Here is an 18947-nt window from a genome sequence, read left to right as displayed (position 1 = left end):
ACAGCAGGAAGCCTCTATACAGAAGTTAGACTCAAGAACTTTCCATTGTCTCTCTTGGGAAAAACTGGTTTGTCATTTTAATGGAGTTAGGTACGATCTATTTTCAGGAAATAAATTTGTCTGGGTCTTTTTTTACAAGAAAATTGCACAGTATTTAGATGATATCTCTATTGTCTTCTGTGACAATGTTATGTAGTATCCAACTCCATAATATAATGCTTAAAATCCATTGGTATTAAAATGTTTGTGAATTTGCCAAGATAAGCTGTGTTTTATAAGATACAGTCATTTTCTGAAATGACGTGATGCTTCAATTCAGTGTACTGTAACCTAGTGTCTTCTCTAACAAGTGCAGCAAAATATATTTTCCTAGCATGCTAGTATGATTGGCAGTAATGACATTGGCAAGCATTCCAAGCTTCTCATTTTTGTTTCAGATCTCACTTTGGATCCCTACTCTTATTATTTATGTGTTCAAATCCAAAAGGAGAATAGTGGAGAACAATGGAGAAAAAAAGTCACACTGGGAAAAGGACATGCCTGGAACACCTTTTGCCATCAAGCATGATCATCCCATGCTGTCAAGGATAGCGCTTATCTTGCCTTTACAGTAGGCTGGAGAATAGAGTGGTTATTGCAATATCTTGCAGTTTCTTTCATGCTTTCAAAAAAATGGAGATTCAATTCATTAAAAAGTATGAAATATTGCCAGCTGTGTCTTGTGTTTCTCTGAATGATTGCATAATACAAAATGACCAATAAGGTATGCACTGTGTAAACTTAAAATTGCAGCATTCCTGGAAGTTAAAATATTTTTCCGATGTTGAAATTCCATGTCTCAGCCATCAAAGTATTTGTGTGAGCTTTTTTATTAGAAAGCTTTCTTTTTTCTTAAACAAATCCATTTCAATGTAGCCATCAAAATAAAGATTTGCATGCTTTGTTTAGCTGTAGTACTCTTACTAACCAACAAGTACTCATTTCTATGAAAAATGTGTTTCTCACGAAACAAATGAGCAAACCAGTAAAAAAAAAAAAACACACATCAAAATGCTGCAAGTTCAATGCATTCCCAAATAGAAGATGTTTCATATTACAGGATATCAGCGATGTGCAGCTTTTCATTTTGCACCATATATGGTCCAAGTTATGGAGGATAACACTAAAAATATGCTATAAGTCTTGAGTGTGTACATAAATAATTTGCCACATACAGCCCTGAAAGGGAAGTGCCCGAAAATGACAACTGCACTCATACTACTGTCATCTTTATTGCTGAGAAGCTGTTTTTACTGGTGAGTACTGCATTGCTTGACCCTTATCACACTTAGTGAAGTCTTGAGCAACCATAAATTCTACAGTGAAATAAAAAAAAACATTAAAGACGGTCCTTGCTAAGGTTTGGAGAAGAATCATTAGTTGACCGGTTGTGTTGCAAAATGAGAACCATTGCCTTGGAAATATGTTTTCATGGAAAGTCCATTTTTGTTTCATTGTTCTTGTCTGTTAAGCTGTCCGCTTGTTTCCCAATAAGCCAAGCTGACTTGTCTGAAGGCACTACCTCAGAAGGTATCATTTATGTCTGTTACCATCATTATATTTTTTCATAGGGCCTGCACTAGACAACGCATGCTGAGTGGATCCTTTGAGGGGCAGCCTGCAAAGGAAAGGTCAATACTTAGTGTCCAGCACCATATACGACAAGAACGCAGGTAAATATGGAGAGAAAGGATGGTTTAAAAATAGTTTTAAAATAAAGGTGACAGAAATAATTAAATTTGAGTAGTATCTAATGTGAAAAACTGAAAATAGTTGCTGAGTTCTACATTCCTTATTGTAACCATAATGAAATTCATTCTACTGCACAAATGGAAAAAAACGCCTTTTTATTTCAAATGTCATTTCCTTTGCCATCTACAAAGCTATCAATTTAAAGATCAGAAGGAAAGAGATTGGCTTATGTTGGAGCAGATTGAAAACAACTGAAGAACATATAAGCTTCTGATGTTAGCGAGAGAAAAATGATAAGAATGTGAGATATTGTGTGGCTGGAGAGCAGTGCTTTATAATGGCCATCCTATAAAGGTCAAAATTTCATTTTGAGATGTATCGTTAAATTGATTATGATTGTTTCAGGTCACTGAGACATGGTTCCAACAGCCAGCGAATCAGCAGAGGAAAATCTCTTGAAACATTGACTCAAGATGTAAGTCCTCATAGAAATGATGGTTTCAATTTGAGAATGTAAGAAATAAGAATATGTACTATATAAGAAATGTTTGTATAAGACTATTGTCTATCTATGATCTCATTTACAATTTGTCATTTGAAATCTTGAAAGGAAATCATAAAACAAATACTTTAATTGTGTTAGAATTATCATCAAAATAATTGGCATGTTCAATTAATTGATAGACTTACTGAGATAGATTCACTCGAGCTGTAAACCCTACATTAGAAACACAACAATTGCTACCCAGGACACTTCAAAAAGCCTTATTCTGGAATTACACAAATCACTCAGGCTAGCAAAACAGCACATCAAAATTTCCAGTGGAAGTTTAACAGTATTTTTCAAACACAAGAATGGTCAGACAGAGGACAGAGACTAAAAGGGAGAAAAGTAACCATAGATTTCACTATGGTGTAATTTCACGTAGTTATGTGCATTTTCACTTCTGCAAATTCATAATGCTGTTTTGTGGATCTCTGTGACTATGAAAATTCAAGGAGTGATATCAGTTCCTCCGTTTCCAAACTGTGATAGTCACTTTCTTTATGTGCTTCATACTAAAAACAACTGCATAAGAAGTAATTAATGAATTGCCCTGCATGGTAGTAGAAAGAAACTGTAGATAACTAATATTTTGAAGCATATGTGGCTTTTCTTATGTCCAATAGTAAAGGTAATACACAGAATCACCCCTCCAGGAGTGCTTCAAAGACTGGCTTAACTCTGAATTATTATACTGATTGTACCCTCTGCTGGATGAGCTCAGGCAACTGTCCTCCCTCTCTCTCACCCTGCCTATGCTCTGCAGTCACTACCTCTGTGTTCTGCACTACTCACTACCTGGCAGCACATGCAGCAGGCTTGAGAATCCGAAAGGGTGTCTACAGTCTTTTCTTTCCCAGCCTTTGCCCTTAGTAATTTTGATGGCATTCATTCCAGTTCAGAGAGATCAACTGAGCTTACGGGACCTTTGCTTTTAAAGTTAAAAGTTGCATTGGCTAGGACCTCATGCATGAAATTAAAACTGAAATTAACCTTGTTAAAAATAAGCACCCTTGTGCTGTTCATAGATAGATACTGTACAATATGCTTGACTGTGTTGATGTGCAGTGCATTTGGAAATAAAGACTTTTCATTTCTATCTTTCTATGTAAAATACCGTATCTTTCTTTCATCTGAAACATTAAAAAACAACCCACAGACCTCATTTAAAAGGAATCATTTTGCTTCTAGCACTCCAACACAGTGAGATACAGAAATGCACAGAGAGAAGACAGTGAGATAAAGATGATCCAAGAAAAAAAAGAACAAGCTGAAATGAAAAGGTATTTAAAAATCAAAAGTCTGGGTGCACACTTTTCGGTATTAAGTATTCTCTGTATGAAGTATAAATATGAGTCGTTATGCAAAAAGAACAAAGTGCAAGGGTACAATGCATATCAATTAATAATTTGAGGTTTATCTTTCAAAAGGAAAGTCCAAGAGGAGGAACTGCGAGAGAATCATCCATATTTCGATAAACCACTCTTCATAGTTGGTCGGGAGCACAAATTCAGGAATTTCTGCCGAGTGGTGGTACGAGCTCGCTTTAACGCGTAAGTTTATTCCATATCAGCAATTGGCTCCAACAAGTATTTACTTTCATGTCCTCTGAAATCTAGGTCTAATTTTTATTTTGAAAGTAAAAATGCATGTAACATGGTCACCACACGAGCTGGCAGTCAGCTGCCTATGGACTGTCTTGCTGTTGAAGGAAAGGAAGTAATAACATGCGTGTATCAAGCAGCTAGACATAAAATGTTCTTATAGCTCTTCTTTTAAACACCTGTCTATGGTTGGCACCCTAATTTTGGAGGGTTAATGCATGTCACCTTGCAAACACAGCACAAGATGGAAGATAGCTCAAGGCTATGAACTTGGCCCTTGGAAGACCTGGTTTCAGCACCTGCATTACTATCAATTTTCTCTATGGCCTTCAACAAATTACTTCTAGGTAGAACAATGAGAAGTTTAGATACTCAACTGGACAATAGCCATGTGTAAGTATTCTGTCACCTGTGCAGAAGCACATCCTTGAGTCAGGTGCCTGCTTATGCGACTGCTAACTTGATTGTGGTTCACTGGTCCATGAAGCAGTTGCAGATTAAAACAGCAAAACAAAACTCACAAACATGAGTTCCCATCCAATTGTCAAATACATGTCAGTGCCTGTTAGCATTGTAGAGTGTCCAAGGGTAACAGGATATTTATACTATAAACAGTTTAATTAAATACTTACAGGAATAAACTGATTTTGTTAAACAGTCTTTTTTTTTTCATTTATTTAAAACCTACCTACTTTATTCATTGTCCTTGTCCTACCCACCTAGCCAAGTAAGATATTTAAGAGACCTTTTTCAAAGGATACTATTTCCTTCTAGTAAAAAGGCTGAGGAATGCCTCTATATACAATGTGGGGAAGAGGTATGAGCTTAAGAAAACGCAAAAATCAGTGGGTTCAGTGAGAGGACGTGAAAACAAGTATATTCTATATACTGACTGGTGTAAGTAGGTGAATCTTGCCTGTGGAAGATGCCTTTTGTTCTCCTTGTATGCATCTTGCATTTTTGTAATTCATAACCATGAATCTCTTCTGGTGGTAATGCCTCAAGTTAGATCAGTCCATTTTTCACTTGGAGCTCAACAAGGAAGTGATGGCGATTTCACATCCCAATGGCTAGAGCCTTCACATGGGATATAGGACACCTCAGAGCAGATCCTGTCCTGTTATGATTTGCTATAAAGATAAGAAACATAACTAAAAAATGCCCCTAATGACCAGGGCAAGGGGATCATCTTGGATACGACTCTCATAGCTTCTCCTGCTGAAGCCATTCTGCTTTGCGTAAAAAAGTCTAAATAATTGCTGGAGCAAAAACTTAGCTCTGTCACCTAGCTATGTGGTTATTACTCACAGGGTGGTTCTTACTCTCTCCGGCTGCCTAATGGGTGTTTGGATATGGTAGGTAAGTCACAGTGATTTCATAGGAGAATTCAGATATGAAGAAACTAGAAATATTCATCAAAAAATGATTGAAGAAGTGATAAAACAAATAGGGCTTGTGGAATGATTTTTGTGTATATCAGCTGAGGGTAAGGCCCAAGAGGTTTTGAAGTAAAGGGAAGGAACTCCTGAGGAAGCGCTCTGAAATGTGAAATTCAGTAGCAGATTATACCTTGCCCCATTCCCAAGCAAAACACAAAATTAAGTCTTTGCTTACTTAAGCGAGACCCAAAAAACTAGTAATTTGTTAGAGGAATTACAGATATGCCATGAATTAAATGGATACTAGCTGTGTTGATAATATGACTAAAATTAAATGAAACTTACACAGACTTTTAGAATTAAGCCAAGATAAAAGGTAGGCTTGATTTTGGATATAAATTACTTTGAGGTGATGGATACATAGTATAATTATAATGCTGACTAAAATAAAATGTAAATGACTGTATCTTTTCTTTTTTTTTTTATAGTTCTAAAACAGATCCTGTTACTGGAGCTGTGAAAAATACCAAATACCATCAGCTTTAGTAAGCACTGCAAAAGTAGCTTTGCTTGGTCACATAAGCCTGCAGTAAAAGTGTGTGAGCACACACATGCATGTATGTGTGTATGTGTGCATGCACATGTGTATTTCTTTTTTTTTCAAAAATAAAGGTTTTTTTCCATGGAGTTGTTTGTGGAAGATGAATAGGAAGAGGATTTTTTTTTTTATCAGACTTTCCTTGTTCACTTGCATGTAACTTCCTTAGTTTCACTACACATTTCTGAAATACTGAAATCTTTGACACCCCTCAGCTCAATTTATTTTTCATAGGAAAGCACCTAACTGATGTAGACACGAGTGACACAGCACTTTTAGCATTTTTATAATGGTTATCCTTATATATTGTTCACAGTGACTTGCTGGGTTTGGTTACTTACCTGGACTGGGTCATGATCATTGTTACTATATGCTCCTGCATTTCCATGATGTTCGAATCCCCCTTTAGAAGAGTTATGCATGCTCCAACACTCCAGGTACTGTCACTGAATGATCTTGTGTTTAATGAAGCACAGTCACCTTGTTTTTCTCCACTGCCTATTCCTAAATTATGACTATTCTCTGCTTTTATTTTCAGATTGCTGAATATGTTTTTGTAATATTCATGAGCATTGAGCTTAATCTGAAGATTATGGCAGATGGCTTGTTTTTTACACCAACAGCTGTCATTAGGGACTTTGGAGGAGTTATGGACATATTTATATATCTTGTAAGTTTTTATATTTATGGGAGATTTCTGTAGCATTCTTAACTTTGATCTGTTCATATTTGTAAGTGTTTGCTGATGTTACAAATTTTGACTCTGCACACTGGTGCTAAGGTGGTAGTGCAATTTGTGTGCAATGTGTTCATGTGCAGTCCTGTCAGTTATATGTTCAAATATTTGTTTAGACATCTAAAAATCACTGACATGTGATAAGCACCTGGCAATTAGTGTAAGGCCATTGTATGGCCCCTTTTAATTGTTTATTTGTTGATATAAGTATTAGACGTTATTTCATTCCAAAGTAGGCTTGGGATGTCTGACCTTGCTTCAGCATTTTTATGCAGAACTGTTATATTATCTGTTTCTTAGCCATTCATTGCTTCCTCCCCTCTCAACAATTCTCATGCTTTATAGAAGATGTTTCAAATTCCTCTACCATTTGACACAAGAGCACATCCTTTTTGCTGTTGTTGCTGTCGCAGAAAGAAAACAAAGCAAGATCCTCCTGTATCCCATACACTAGCTCTCTGGAAAAACAATTCTACTGCTTTCTTTGTCTCCCAGAAATTACTTGCATTCCAATCAAATACAGGGGATGGAGGGCTGTTTCCTCTTCACCTATGGCAATACATACCACAAAATGTGTCAAACCCAGTGCTTAGTATAATACAGTATGAAATATTTTCTAACTGAAGAAATCACGAAGCAAAACGACTTTGATGGATTTAGATTAAATCTTTCTTAGATTAATCCACCAGACAGATGTGCTGCATAAAATTTGCCATGATTAATTTATATCAAAGATTCCACTGTTGGCATAAATAAAAATATGCATACATATACAGAACTCCTACTGTAGTATGCACAATTCGTATGTGTATTAGTTTCTTGAAATCCCTCTGAATCTCTCTGCTTGTCTGAAGAAAAATTTAAGTAGTGTAGCTTGGATATTCCAAATGTGCCTGTGGTGATCTTAAAAGAATATGAAAGCATGTCAGAAGCACTGGTATCTCAGTTGCAGGATAGAATCTGTGAAATGAAAAGCAGGAAGAGAGGTTGTGCTGCCTGCTCCAAGAATGTAGTCTGTGTCCCTGCTCTGAATCAGCCAATTTTATTTCTTCTTTTGGAACTGTTCCATCTTCTGAAAAGAATAAACCAGATTTTGAGTCAGAAAGGAAGACAGGCTGAAGCTGATGCCCATTAGTTAGGACAATCAGCCAGGGCACTGGAGATTTTCCCTTAATCTTCCCTTTAATTTTAAGGAATAAAAGTGTTTATTGATCTTCTGTGCTGTATCTGTGTCAAGTAAGACATTGTAAGCCTAATCCTTCTTTACCTTTTCCTGCCCTGTTTCCTCAAGGTGAGTTTGATATTCCTGTGCTGGATGCCTCAGAACGTCCCTGCCAAATCTGGAGCTCAGCTCTTAATGGTACTCCGCTGCCTCCGACCACTTCGAATATTCAAACTGGTCCCTCAAATGCGAAAAGTTGTGCGAGAGCTCTTTAGTGGCTTTAAAGAAATATTTTTGGTATGTGCCAGTTATTTTATTCTCATTAAAAAGAAAATATGGAGGAGCAATAACATACCATTTTGTTGTAATGTTTATGTTTCCAAATATTTTTTATTTTGTTCTCAGTTTACTTTTCATTGTAGGTACCCCTGCAGATGATCACAGAACAGGTTAAAAGTTAGGTATATAAGTAACTCATTTCCATTTATACTGAATTAAGCTGCTGTAATAATTCTTTTATAAATCTTATTACCTATTCAGTACATATTTGGCCATAATTACATAGGAGGACTACTGAAAAAAACCCTACCCCTTATTAACTCTTCTGGTTACTGAAGGAAGATAAGAAGTAGGGTATGACAGCTCTGCAAGAACAAAAGTAAATCTGGTTTCTGAACTGAAAGTCTCTACCTCCCAGCTTCTTAAGAGGCAACCAGAGACAATGCAATTGTTCATCACAGATTGGATCTCATTGTTTTGTCATTGTTATTATTATGATCATGATTATGCAGTTATGGTAGTAGTAATCATCATCATCATCATCATCATAGGGTCTGTGACTGCTTGATCATAACCCAATCTATTGTCTTGGGACCCAGCTTTCCCTAAGTGATATGTGTCAGCCTAAATAGCAGACATTTTATGCCTGAACAGAATATTGTCTTAGATCAAGTTGTTATAAAAAGTTAAGTTACAAAATATTTGCAGAGAGTAATAAAACAAAGACGAAAAGTGTAAAGCTAGTTAGCCTTTCATAGATGCTGTATCCTACTAAAGATATTTACATCATGAGTTGCTCATGCATACTTTTATTGTAGCTATCCTGGAATTAAATATCTAACAATGGCTTACTCAGATTAATTAACAATACCCAATTCAGCAAAACAGAAGCAGCACATATTTGACTACTTGAAGAGTTCTCTTTAACATAAATAACAATTCTTACACATGCAGAATTTAGCAAGGTTGCACACTGAGTGCAAGAAAGCTTTGATCTTGGTCTACAATTCTTAGCTATGTTAATAATAATAGTAATAATAATAACAACAACAACAACACAGCATCTGGTTACCGGATCAGAACTTAAAGTAATACATTGTTCATAAAAGCCTTATCTGCCAGTGTATGCAACTAAACAATCCTCCCTCATTTTACAGAAGAATGTGACCCCTTTTCTCAAGTCTGCAGCAGGAGAGCTTGACAAGTCTAACTTCATCTTTACAGGTTTCTATTCTTTTGCTGACATTAATGCTTGTTTTTGCAAGCTTTGGAGTGCAACTGTTTGCTGGAAAACTGGCTAAATGCAATGATCCACACATCATCTCCAGGGTAAGAACTGCTTAATAGTATATGTACCTTTGCTTGCTGGGGAAAGCCAGTGGGAAGTATCCTATGAGAGCTGGAGAACTGGAGATATTGATCACTTTCTTGTTCGACAGCAGAATTATGGATGAAATGGCAATAAAAGAGTGAGTAAATTAGAGGAAGGTTGGATATTTATGTAAAAAAGTAAAGCAGTTGCAAATATTGAGGACTTTCTGAAAAAGCTGTCAGACTCATGCCAAATTGTCTGCAAAGGACTGAACATCACAGGAAATTAACCATGGAGTATGATTCCTTTCCATTCCTAGGTCAGCAGCAAAAAATAGGTTATGCTGCTAGAGGTCAGAAACACTGGGAACGCTATGTATGTTGCATGAAGAAAGTTAGCTGTGTATCTTACTCCATTTGGAGAAGTATCACCACCTCAAGAGAGAAATGGTCTTTACAAAAGAAGTGAAAGGCTAGGTAGTCTTGCAAACAAATAACAACATTCAGTCCTGGAGGGAGAAGGAGTTTTTGAGTCGTCCTTAAGGTGTGTTTTCCCTTTGGGTAAAGATCCATAACTGTTAATCCCAGACCTGTAAATATGGCTTCATTTTTGTTTGTGTTACTTCCCCATGATGACAAGTGTGCTGTCTATACTGGCATTTTGGCACCTCTCACAGGCCATTATTTAATCTCAGACTGGTTTATTTCACTACAGGAAGATTGTCACGGCATCTTCAGAATAAATGTAAGTGTTTCCAAAAATCTCAATTTGAAGTTAAGACCTGGAGAGAAAAAGCCTGGATTTTGGGTGCCACGAGTCTGGTGAGTTGCTATTCATTGGCCTGTCTTTCTTCAAAAACTCAGCTACTGATGTAGAAAATAGCTCAGATCTCATGGTATTAAAATACTGATGGAGGGGTTTTATTGTAAGTTAAATGATATTAAGGGTAAAAAGTCTGATATATTTATTAAAAAGCCAGATATATGCAACTTTTTCAGGCTTAACCTGTTCTCTTCACAAAGCAGAAAGGAAAATAATACCTATAGGTACTGAGCCTAAGTAGGAATTAGATGATTACTATTACAATGGACGTTATTGGCTTGAACCAAGATTATCACTTAGTGGTGCTTTACTACTGTTACAAAGACATCTTGAGAGCTATACATCAACAACATCAACATGTCAGAGCAGACCTTATAGATGCCTTCCAGTACCTAAACAGGGCTACAAGAAAGATGGAGAGGGACTTTTTACAAGTGCATGTAGTGATAGGATAAGGGAGAATGGCTATAAATTGGAAGGGGGAAGATTTAGATTAGACATTAGGAAGAAGTTCTTCATGATGAGGGTGGTGAGGCACTGGCACAAGTTGCCTAGGGAAGTTCAAGGCCAGATTAGATGAGGCCTTGAGCAGCCTGATATAGTGGGAGGTGTCCCTGCCCATGGCAGGGGACTTGGAACTAGATGATCTTTAAGGTCTCTTCCAACACAAACCATTCTATGATTCTATGAAAATCAGATAAACAACCACAGTTATATTAATTGACTATGTTCACGGATAAAGAATATACCAGCAGTGGTAGATTCAGAGCCATCCTACACTAATGAAATAATATGCTGTGATTTATACAGTCAGAGAAGCTCTGACATCTGCAGAATTCTTTGTTTCAGAGAAATTCTTCCTCGAGTAAGGAAATTGTGTCCTCTTCAGCTTGATCCAGAAATAAGCAAAAATTACCCTAATCAGCATAACTGTAAACTTTGGGGAATGTTTTGTTCCTTCAGAAAAACATTTTATGGCAAGGACATTTATACCACCTGTTGGCTGTGTCAGGCCAGATTTTCAAGAGCCAGATGTCATTATAAGGGCCACATTTGAAAGAAATATCTACATCTGAGAGCTCTCTTTTTCACTGAATTGTTGGATTTTCAGAGGCACCAAGCTCTTCTGCAATACAACTTTCTACCTTATAATTTCTTGAGTATTAATTTGGTTCCTTGGATTATCTGACTTGGATTGTTGAGGCAGAGCAATGTGCCAGCCTAGCCCAAAGAAGATACTTTTAGTGTTCAGCTGGAAACATCCACTTGAATCTCAACTGTTACAAAAGGTCAAAACATGTGGTATAGGAAAGCAGAGAACATGTGATGTCCTCTCAATAAGTTTTGCTCTACACCATCAGTTTCCAATGATAATGAAATAAGAAACAAGATTTTCTAAACAGTCCTGCAGACTTTTGGAGTCCAAGTCATTTATGTAGGTTTGATAGTGGTCTCCTACAGGTAAATTTATTTTAGAATCTGACCCATGCCATCAGATCTGATTTTTCATGAGTGCTGCAGTTCACTAATTCATTGACAAAAACACTAAAACACAGCAACATGTCATAAGCTTTAGTACTATGAATCAGATTGAGTAATAAAATGAAACATACATAGGGATCAAGAAAAATTATGCTCTACATTTTTGTGGGTTTTGCTACTGTTTTGTTATTCTTGAGACAGAACATTGGATAATGGCTTTCAAAGGCTTTCACACCAGTATGACAAGGTATTTAAATGTTAGTTAGACTATGAAGAATCAAGGTAACAATTAGAAAGAACAACTTTATTGCTTAAGTTACTCCTTTTTATGTACTGCATTTCAGGGCAAATCCTCGGAATTTTAATTTTGACAATGTGGGGAACGCAATGCTGGCACTATTTGAAGTTCTTTCATTAAAAGGCTGGGTGGAAGTCAGGGATGTTATTATTCACCGTGTTGGACCGGTAAGGAAACTCATCAGAGTCTTTGAATTCTACAACACATACTTTTATTTGTTTTAACAATTAATCTTATTTTTGTCTATTCAGATCCATGGAATCTACATTCACGTTTTTGTATTCCTTGGCTGTATGATCGGACTAACCCTTTTCGTTGGAGTCGTCATCGCTAATTTCAATGAAAACAAGGTACCGTGTGAGATGGTTTATTGTGTGTAGAACTGGTTCTGTAAGAAACCTGAAACTGATGTTACGCTGTCTGCCCTAGCTGGTAAGACTACCTTTAAGACTGACTTGGCATCTTGCATTCTGCAAGCCAGCAAGTATGGCTTCAGACACACCTGATCTATATTTGCTACAAAAATCAAGCCTGGGGTGACAGCAATCGGTCACACACTCTTTCAGAGCTGTCTTGAGTTTATTTACAGATCAACTGTGTTGCCAGATAAACACTGAACTTAAAGTACAATATATTTACAGACACTTCACATTCTGCTGCTTTAGTTCGATGTAGGCATGCATGCAGTGGCAGGTAAAAAGGCATCTTATGCTTTTATGTGTTGTGACTAATGGGTCTTAATAGAGCTCTGCAATTGCTGTACTTCAGATCCAAAGTAAAGCTGCGTGACTTTTTCCTGGCAAACAGCAGAGTATATTGTAAAATTACTTGTCCATCACTCAAACAAAAACATAACTAGCGTTCTAGGGATAAACTGCAGTTCATGTGGGCTTTGCAGATTACCATGAAAAGTAGGAAAAACTGTCTCCAGGTGAATTGTTGTAGAACAGTTCACGTCTACACTGCTTAAAGATAGCTTCCTCTGGATGAGACTGCTGCGTACACACAGCCCATAATCTGTTTGGTTTCGTTTTTTTTCTGAGCCTCTTGTGGTGCCCCTGTGACACCAAAACATAATTATTCATTTTTATCATATTTCAGTTCGAAGTACCCCAAAATAACGAAATATATGTGTTGCAGCTATCTAGAGTGATATTTTTATCACTTATGGCACTGGAGGGAAAGAATGATGGTATGCACTAGAGCTTGGATATGCAAGATGACGAAATGTGCTAGTGCTGGAGACAAACTAGGTGCTGGCCATGAGCGTACTATGGCCCTGGCTCAAAATCTGTAGCAAACACAGCTGTTGAATTTGCCCTTCAAGAAAAGCACTTGACTCCTTCTGGAAGAGAACTGAGCAGCACACTGCTGTGTGTCCAGTGTGGGCAAACAAGGCATGATGAAATTAAGTCAAGCAGGAGGCAAGCCAAATAAATAGCTTAAACCCCCTGCTTTTGAGAAGGTATTTTTATGCTTGTGTCATTATAGTGTAATTTTAGTGAGTCGTTAATTGTTAAAATCATCTGTTCCAGGGGAGATTTAGGCTGGACATTAAGAAAAAGTTCTTCACAGAAAGGGTCATTGGGCACTGGAACGGGCTGCCCAGGGAGGTGGTTGATTCACCTTCCCTGGAGGTGTTTAAGGCACGGGTGGACGAGGTGCTAAGGGGCATGGTTTAGTGTTTGATAGGAATGGTTGGACTCGATGATCCAGTGGGTCTCTTCCAACCTGGTTATTCTATGATTCTATGTGCTATTCATTTATTTTCTTATTCACTAATGAATTAACAAATATGAAATGTCTCCACTATAAGAATCACACTAGATCTTCATAGATGCTTTTGCCCTTTCCTATTCAGCTGTGTAATGTTACCTTTCCCTTGGATATTTCAGCACTACACTGACTAAAAATATTTTTCAACAAGCCTTTAAAAAATAATTATAAAGGTCAATTTCCTCAAGAAAACTGTTCATAAACAGGAGTATAGGTGAGAAGAACTATTGCATTGCAGAGTTCATTTTTAAATAGCTTTTGATCATGGTTGATCAAACATCTTTCCTTTACCCTGTTGAGGTGTGGTGCATGCGGTGTTCAGAAGTGAGGAAGTAGTGCATCTTCCCTTTTGTTTTGCAAATGTTATTTCCTGTATCTGTCATGAAGTCTGAGCCAGCTCTGTGGCCAATGGATGATCATCAGGAGCTTGCTCTGCGTTACCTTGCCAGGCATCTCCTTTTGGCTGTTGTCACGGAAAAAAATGGTACTAGAGGACCTGGATCTTTGCTGTTACTAGTTAGACTTTTATTATGCTTTTTTAAAAATTACTAAGTACTGCCACCCTCCTAGACAGCATTTTCATTCTTAGGTCCCACTCTTTCCGCAGGCGTCACTCACAGATCAAGTTCACTGTGTCAGCCTGTCTCCTGCAAAGGCAGCCTGTGAGATTTTTTCACAAATTAGTGAGATGTTATTAACTCATAACATAGTATTCAAGGTCAGGTTGGATGGGGCCTTGAGCAGCCTCATCTAGTGGGAGGTGTCCCTGCCCATGGCAAGGGGGTTGGAATCAGGTGATCTTTAAGGTCCCTTCCAACACGAACTGTTCTATGATTCTATGATTCATCTGTGTAGTCAACCACTTACTATGAGATAAGGCAATCTGGGACAACCCAAAGTGATTTATCCACAATAAAATTTATCACTGCAAATCTTTCCCTTTTTTTTTTTTTATGGGTTTGAGATATCAACATGAACTGGGGAAAAAAGCCCTTCATTGTATGTGACTATATGTCACATTCATATTTCATTCACTTCTGCTAGCCATGCAGCTTTAACTTTAACAGGACAGCTCAAACTCAAGGGGAAGTTGAAAGTCTCTGTTCAAAGTGATCCAAAATGACAGGGAGCAGGAGGGTGTGAACATGAGGCTTATATGGATTGTGATCACTGGAGATAATTAGACAATTCATCTTAGCCCAGATTGCCCCTGCATGAGCTTCAGACTGGAAGTCTGAGGTCTATGGCCTGCTTTAGGTTTTCCATTGTTTTCAGAAAACTATCTGATTTTTAGATTTATCGTTCTGAGGTAATTTTCTCTACTTGTATGTTTTTCTCAAACTACAGACACCTTTTCAGTTATGAATGCTCTCCTCCCTCCATTCTATGTCACAAAAACATAGGAAACAGAGGAAGGAAGGACAGGATTAGTTTGAATATCAGAAAAGCTAATCACTAGTAACAGTGCCATGTAAATTACACTGAACAGGCACATCCTGCAATATTTCTATGGAATTTATATGATAATAAAAATACAGCCAGTGTAAATGAATCATGAATAATATCATCAGATTTGGGTTCTTCATCTGTTCCATGGTAACCTCAGGTAGCTGCTGTGGCCTGTCATGTTTATTTTTCACTCTGTTTTTCTTGAATACCTGATACCTTTTTTTCCACCTTTTGCAGTGAAAGCTCTGTAAGAGTATAAAACAGACACACTCATTTTGTTGCCTTTTAATCTAAGCATTTCTAAATGGTGAGTTTTGGACCTGATACAAGTAATAGGCATCCTTATATCTGTTGCTTTGTCTGCGTCTTGTTGGAAGGCACCTCCCAGGGTGCCATTTGGTGACACAGCTCCACAAGGAGATTATGTCCACTGAGAGGGAGCAATCCCAACCTAATCAGTTGCATAGCCAGCTGCAGTTCCAGCATCTACATCTACACAAGCCAAATCCAAGGTGAGCCCCAAAGATCACAGCAGCCCTCGCCCAGTTCAGAGTGGCTCTGTGCTGACTAGGGGACCAGCCAAGTGTCTGGGAGACAGGCTTGTGACATTTTCCTTAAAAAGATCTCCCTTGTTTTTGTGACTCCATACTCTTTCATGAGACTTTACAGTTCTCAGAAGTGATGAAGAACTCATTTTATTTTGGAGGTTATTTTAAATAACAATAATCTCTTTGGAGTTCACATATTTCTTCCTATATTACAAAAACATTGACACGCATCACAATTTCCACCTCTCCTTGTGCTCTCTTTGTGGAGACCTCTTGTAGATTCATAACATACTATTATTTTATTTCAATTACACTCCAAGCAGAAGAGCTGTGGAGAGCAGCAATGGTCTCCTAGAGAGCTCGTTCCCTGAGAAACTGTAGCAGCACTGACGAGCCGCAGGATTTTCTACAGTAAAGTCTGGACAAAATCTACCACTCTTTAAAACAGTGCTTCCTGGCAAATGATGTTCAGTCAAATGGAAGACCTCCTGCAGTGTTTCACTGCCCACACTGGGCTGCTGTAACAAAGTGCAACAACTGTGCCTGCTGAGTTGAGTCCCAGAAACTCGCAGCTAATGCATCCAGAAATCTCTTGAGTACCAGCAGATACTTCAGACTCCTTTACCCAAACAGTGTGTTGTTTAAGGAGTGTTGCATATGTAACGGTATTTCAGCACCAAAGAGAAGGTTGTTTTCATGTTTACAGCATTAGGCGCTCTAGCTTTAATATGACAAAAGCTTTATATATTTCTCTTTGTTTATTAAGGGGACAGCTTTACTGACTGTAGATCAGAGACGATGGGAAGATCTGAAAAGCAGACTGAAGATAGCACAACCCCTTCATCTCCCACCTCGCCCGGGTATCAAAGATATTTTGATTTTATTCATGTTGAGCCCTAGTGTTCATAATTCCCCAGGAGTCTGCAATTCAAATTAAAATTGTAATCGTGAGGCCAATAGGAGGTTGTGCGTAAGTTAATGTGGAAACAAGCTCCAACTGCAGATCTCTACATAAGGCTATTAAAATCAACCCAAAAAGGTTGTGCTTCGATGATCCTAGGATAAGCCTTAATGAAAAAATGAATTTCCAAATGAAATATATTTGCAGTTGTCTGTTAATGATATGAATGGAATGTATTAAACTGACAGCAGTTGAATGGTACACTTGCCCTACAAGTACCAAAGCCTTTGTGCAGCACTGGTGTTCAGTATTTGAAATTATATGTTCAGAAACCCTATTTGATATGGAAAACTGTAGCAGAAAATTAGAAATGTATTTTGAAACCGGTAAAGAATCATTGTGCCACTAATGAACATGGAAAATATATCAAAAAAATGGGGGGAAATATCACTGTGTATTTTAACTCTCCTCCTCCTTGAACTCTTTCTTTTTCAGATAACGATGGCTTTAGAGCTAAGATGTATGATATAACTCAGCATCCATTTTTTAAGAGAACTATTGCTGTACTTGTTCTAGCCCAGTCTGTGTTGTTATCAGTCAAGGTAATTGTGTTTCTTTTAAACTTTTCATTAGAGTAGTACAGCATGTGCTGCACATTTCCTAACACCAATTAATAATCAGTTGAGCCATTACTCTAATCAACGTAGGGAAACATGACTTCTAGATACAGCAGTCTCAGTTGGCAAAGATCATTGTGGGTTAATTCTGATTTCTGGAGCTGAGTCAGTTTCTGCATTTTTGTAGTCTGGTCCACTATTTTTAATTTCCAGTTAAGCAGTAAATCTATAAGAGAGGAATACGCCAAGATGTCATTCCCATTGGAATATAATTTAAGTGGAAATCTATTCATTAACAAAATCTGCAAGAAAAGTTGAGGTAATGAATAGATGTTTAGTTCTGTTTCACATCTACTCTTCTATAAGCAGATTTTGTTTGCTTTTCAGTGGGACGCTGCAGATCCAGTGACTGTGCCTTTAGCAACAATGTCTGTTGTTTTCACCTTCATTTTTGTCCTTGAGGTAAAGTAATATATTTTATGACTCCTTGAGATTAAGACTAGTATGCATGTATTCTATTTTGGCCTTAGGGATGTTGTCTCATTCTTCACTGCAGATTTTATTTCTGGACATGTACATTTGCAGCTTTCCATGTCACTTGTCTTTAAACATGTATTTTAGGAATAAACACTTAATTTGTTATAGTCATACTTCTCCACAACCTTCAGCTTTGTGTCCCTTTATATATATATTAAACTCTGAGCATTTCCACTTGTGTTTTGGTGAACCCAGTGAACACTTCTCTTGCAAAACATCTTGGATTAATTCACTTTGTGCAACCCAAGGTCTGTGTTGTATCATGGAATTTCTGCTTGATCCATTTCTGCTTTTGCTGGTTCTTCAGAACAGGTGCATTAATCCCCACCATTCTGTAGCTCTGAACAAGCCTCTCACAGTCTTCTTTTGGTTTGGTTTTGTTTGGGTTTTTTTAATTAATTTTAATACTTTTTAATAAGCTATGATGTCAAATGCCAGTATTATCTATCTTTTGTTGTACATGTCTGGGTCCTATGTGGTAACGGTTCTCTGTCTATGAGAAAGTTGTCACCACAATCAACTGTGCAAGGTGTAATTAGCCTGTTTTCATAAGACTGGAATCTAAGGACTTAAAACACATTTTTTAAAGCATATTTATTTGTTTTATGTGTAAGGATATCTACAGTGTAACAAAACACACACTTAAGGTTAAGGTAGACACTTCTTCTGTGGTTAGGTTAGTATGCAATTCTTTTGTGTGTTTGTGGTTGAATATTTTTTTCGGTGTCTGAATAGCTGTAACTGGCCACTATCAGAAGCCAGATAGCAGACGGTTTCCCACTGCTCTAATCCAATATGACAGTTCCTATGTTCCAGTGATAGGTTTTGCCAGCAGTGATGAATAAACAATGAAGGGAATACCTTGTAGCAGCTGTAGCTAGAGTATGTCCATGTTGTTGCTTCTTTATTCCCTACCCAGGAGAAATCAATATCTCTTGAGAGACTGAGCAAATACAGAGAAGTTTGATTTGTATCATACACAGACAGGTTTTAATTTACTTAGTAACTATGTCTTCAGAAATAGTTTTTCTCTTAGACTGCCAGGGGAAACAAATACATTTCTAGACTTTCACAGGAACTTTGTCAGAGCAAACAAAAATTTGTTGACTGTCTCAACAGGCAAGCTATCACACTGTGAGAGCACACAATTTACAGACAGAGGAAGCAGCTTC

The 18947-nt window shown here is 37.5% G+C and overlaps 1 protein-coding gene across 1 annotated transcript in view; it reads left to right on the top strand.

Annotated features, from left to right (window-relative positions):
• The window catches only part of NALCN (sodium leak channel, non-selective), a 235677-nt gene that overhangs the window by 199676 nt on the left and 17054 nt on the right, over window positions 1–18947 (top strand). The window contains exons 19-33 of the mRNA XM_069879312.1: window positions 1611–1712; window positions 2137–2206; window positions 3467–3558; window positions 3706–3828; window positions 5747–5803; window positions 6173–6293; window positions 6395–6526; window positions 7884–8051; window positions 9258–9362; window positions 10060–10166; window positions 11994–12114; window positions 12199–12297; window positions 16487–16580; window positions 17117–17223; window positions 17626–17700. Of these exons, the coding sequence (XP_069735413.1) occupies window positions 1611–1712; window positions 2137–2206; window positions 3467–3558; window positions 3706–3828; window positions 5747–5803; window positions 6173–6293; window positions 6395–6526; window positions 7884–8051; window positions 9258–9362; window positions 10060–10166; window positions 11994–12114; window positions 12199–12297; window positions 16487–16580; window positions 17117–17223; window positions 17626–17700 (1573 nt within the window). The remainder of the gene's footprint in view (window positions 1–1610; window positions 1713–2136; window positions 2207–3466; window positions 3559–3705; window positions 3829–5746; window positions 5804–6172; window positions 6294–6394; window positions 6527–7883; window positions 8052–9257; window positions 9363–10059; window positions 10167–11993; window positions 12115–12198; window positions 12298–16486; window positions 16581–17116; window positions 17224–17625; window positions 17701–18947) is intronic.

Source organism: Phaenicophaeus curvirostris, chromosome 1 (assembly GCF_032191515.1).
Source record: "Phaenicophaeus curvirostris isolate KB17595 chromosome 1, BPBGC_Pcur_1.0, whole genome shotgun sequence".
In the NCBI taxonomy this organism is placed as follows: Eukaryota; Metazoa; Chordata; class Aves; order Cuculiformes; family Cuculidae; genus Phaenicophaeus; species Phaenicophaeus curvirostris.
Note: the sequence above shows the minus strand (reverse complement) of the source record. Positions and strands in the feature narration are given on the sequence as shown.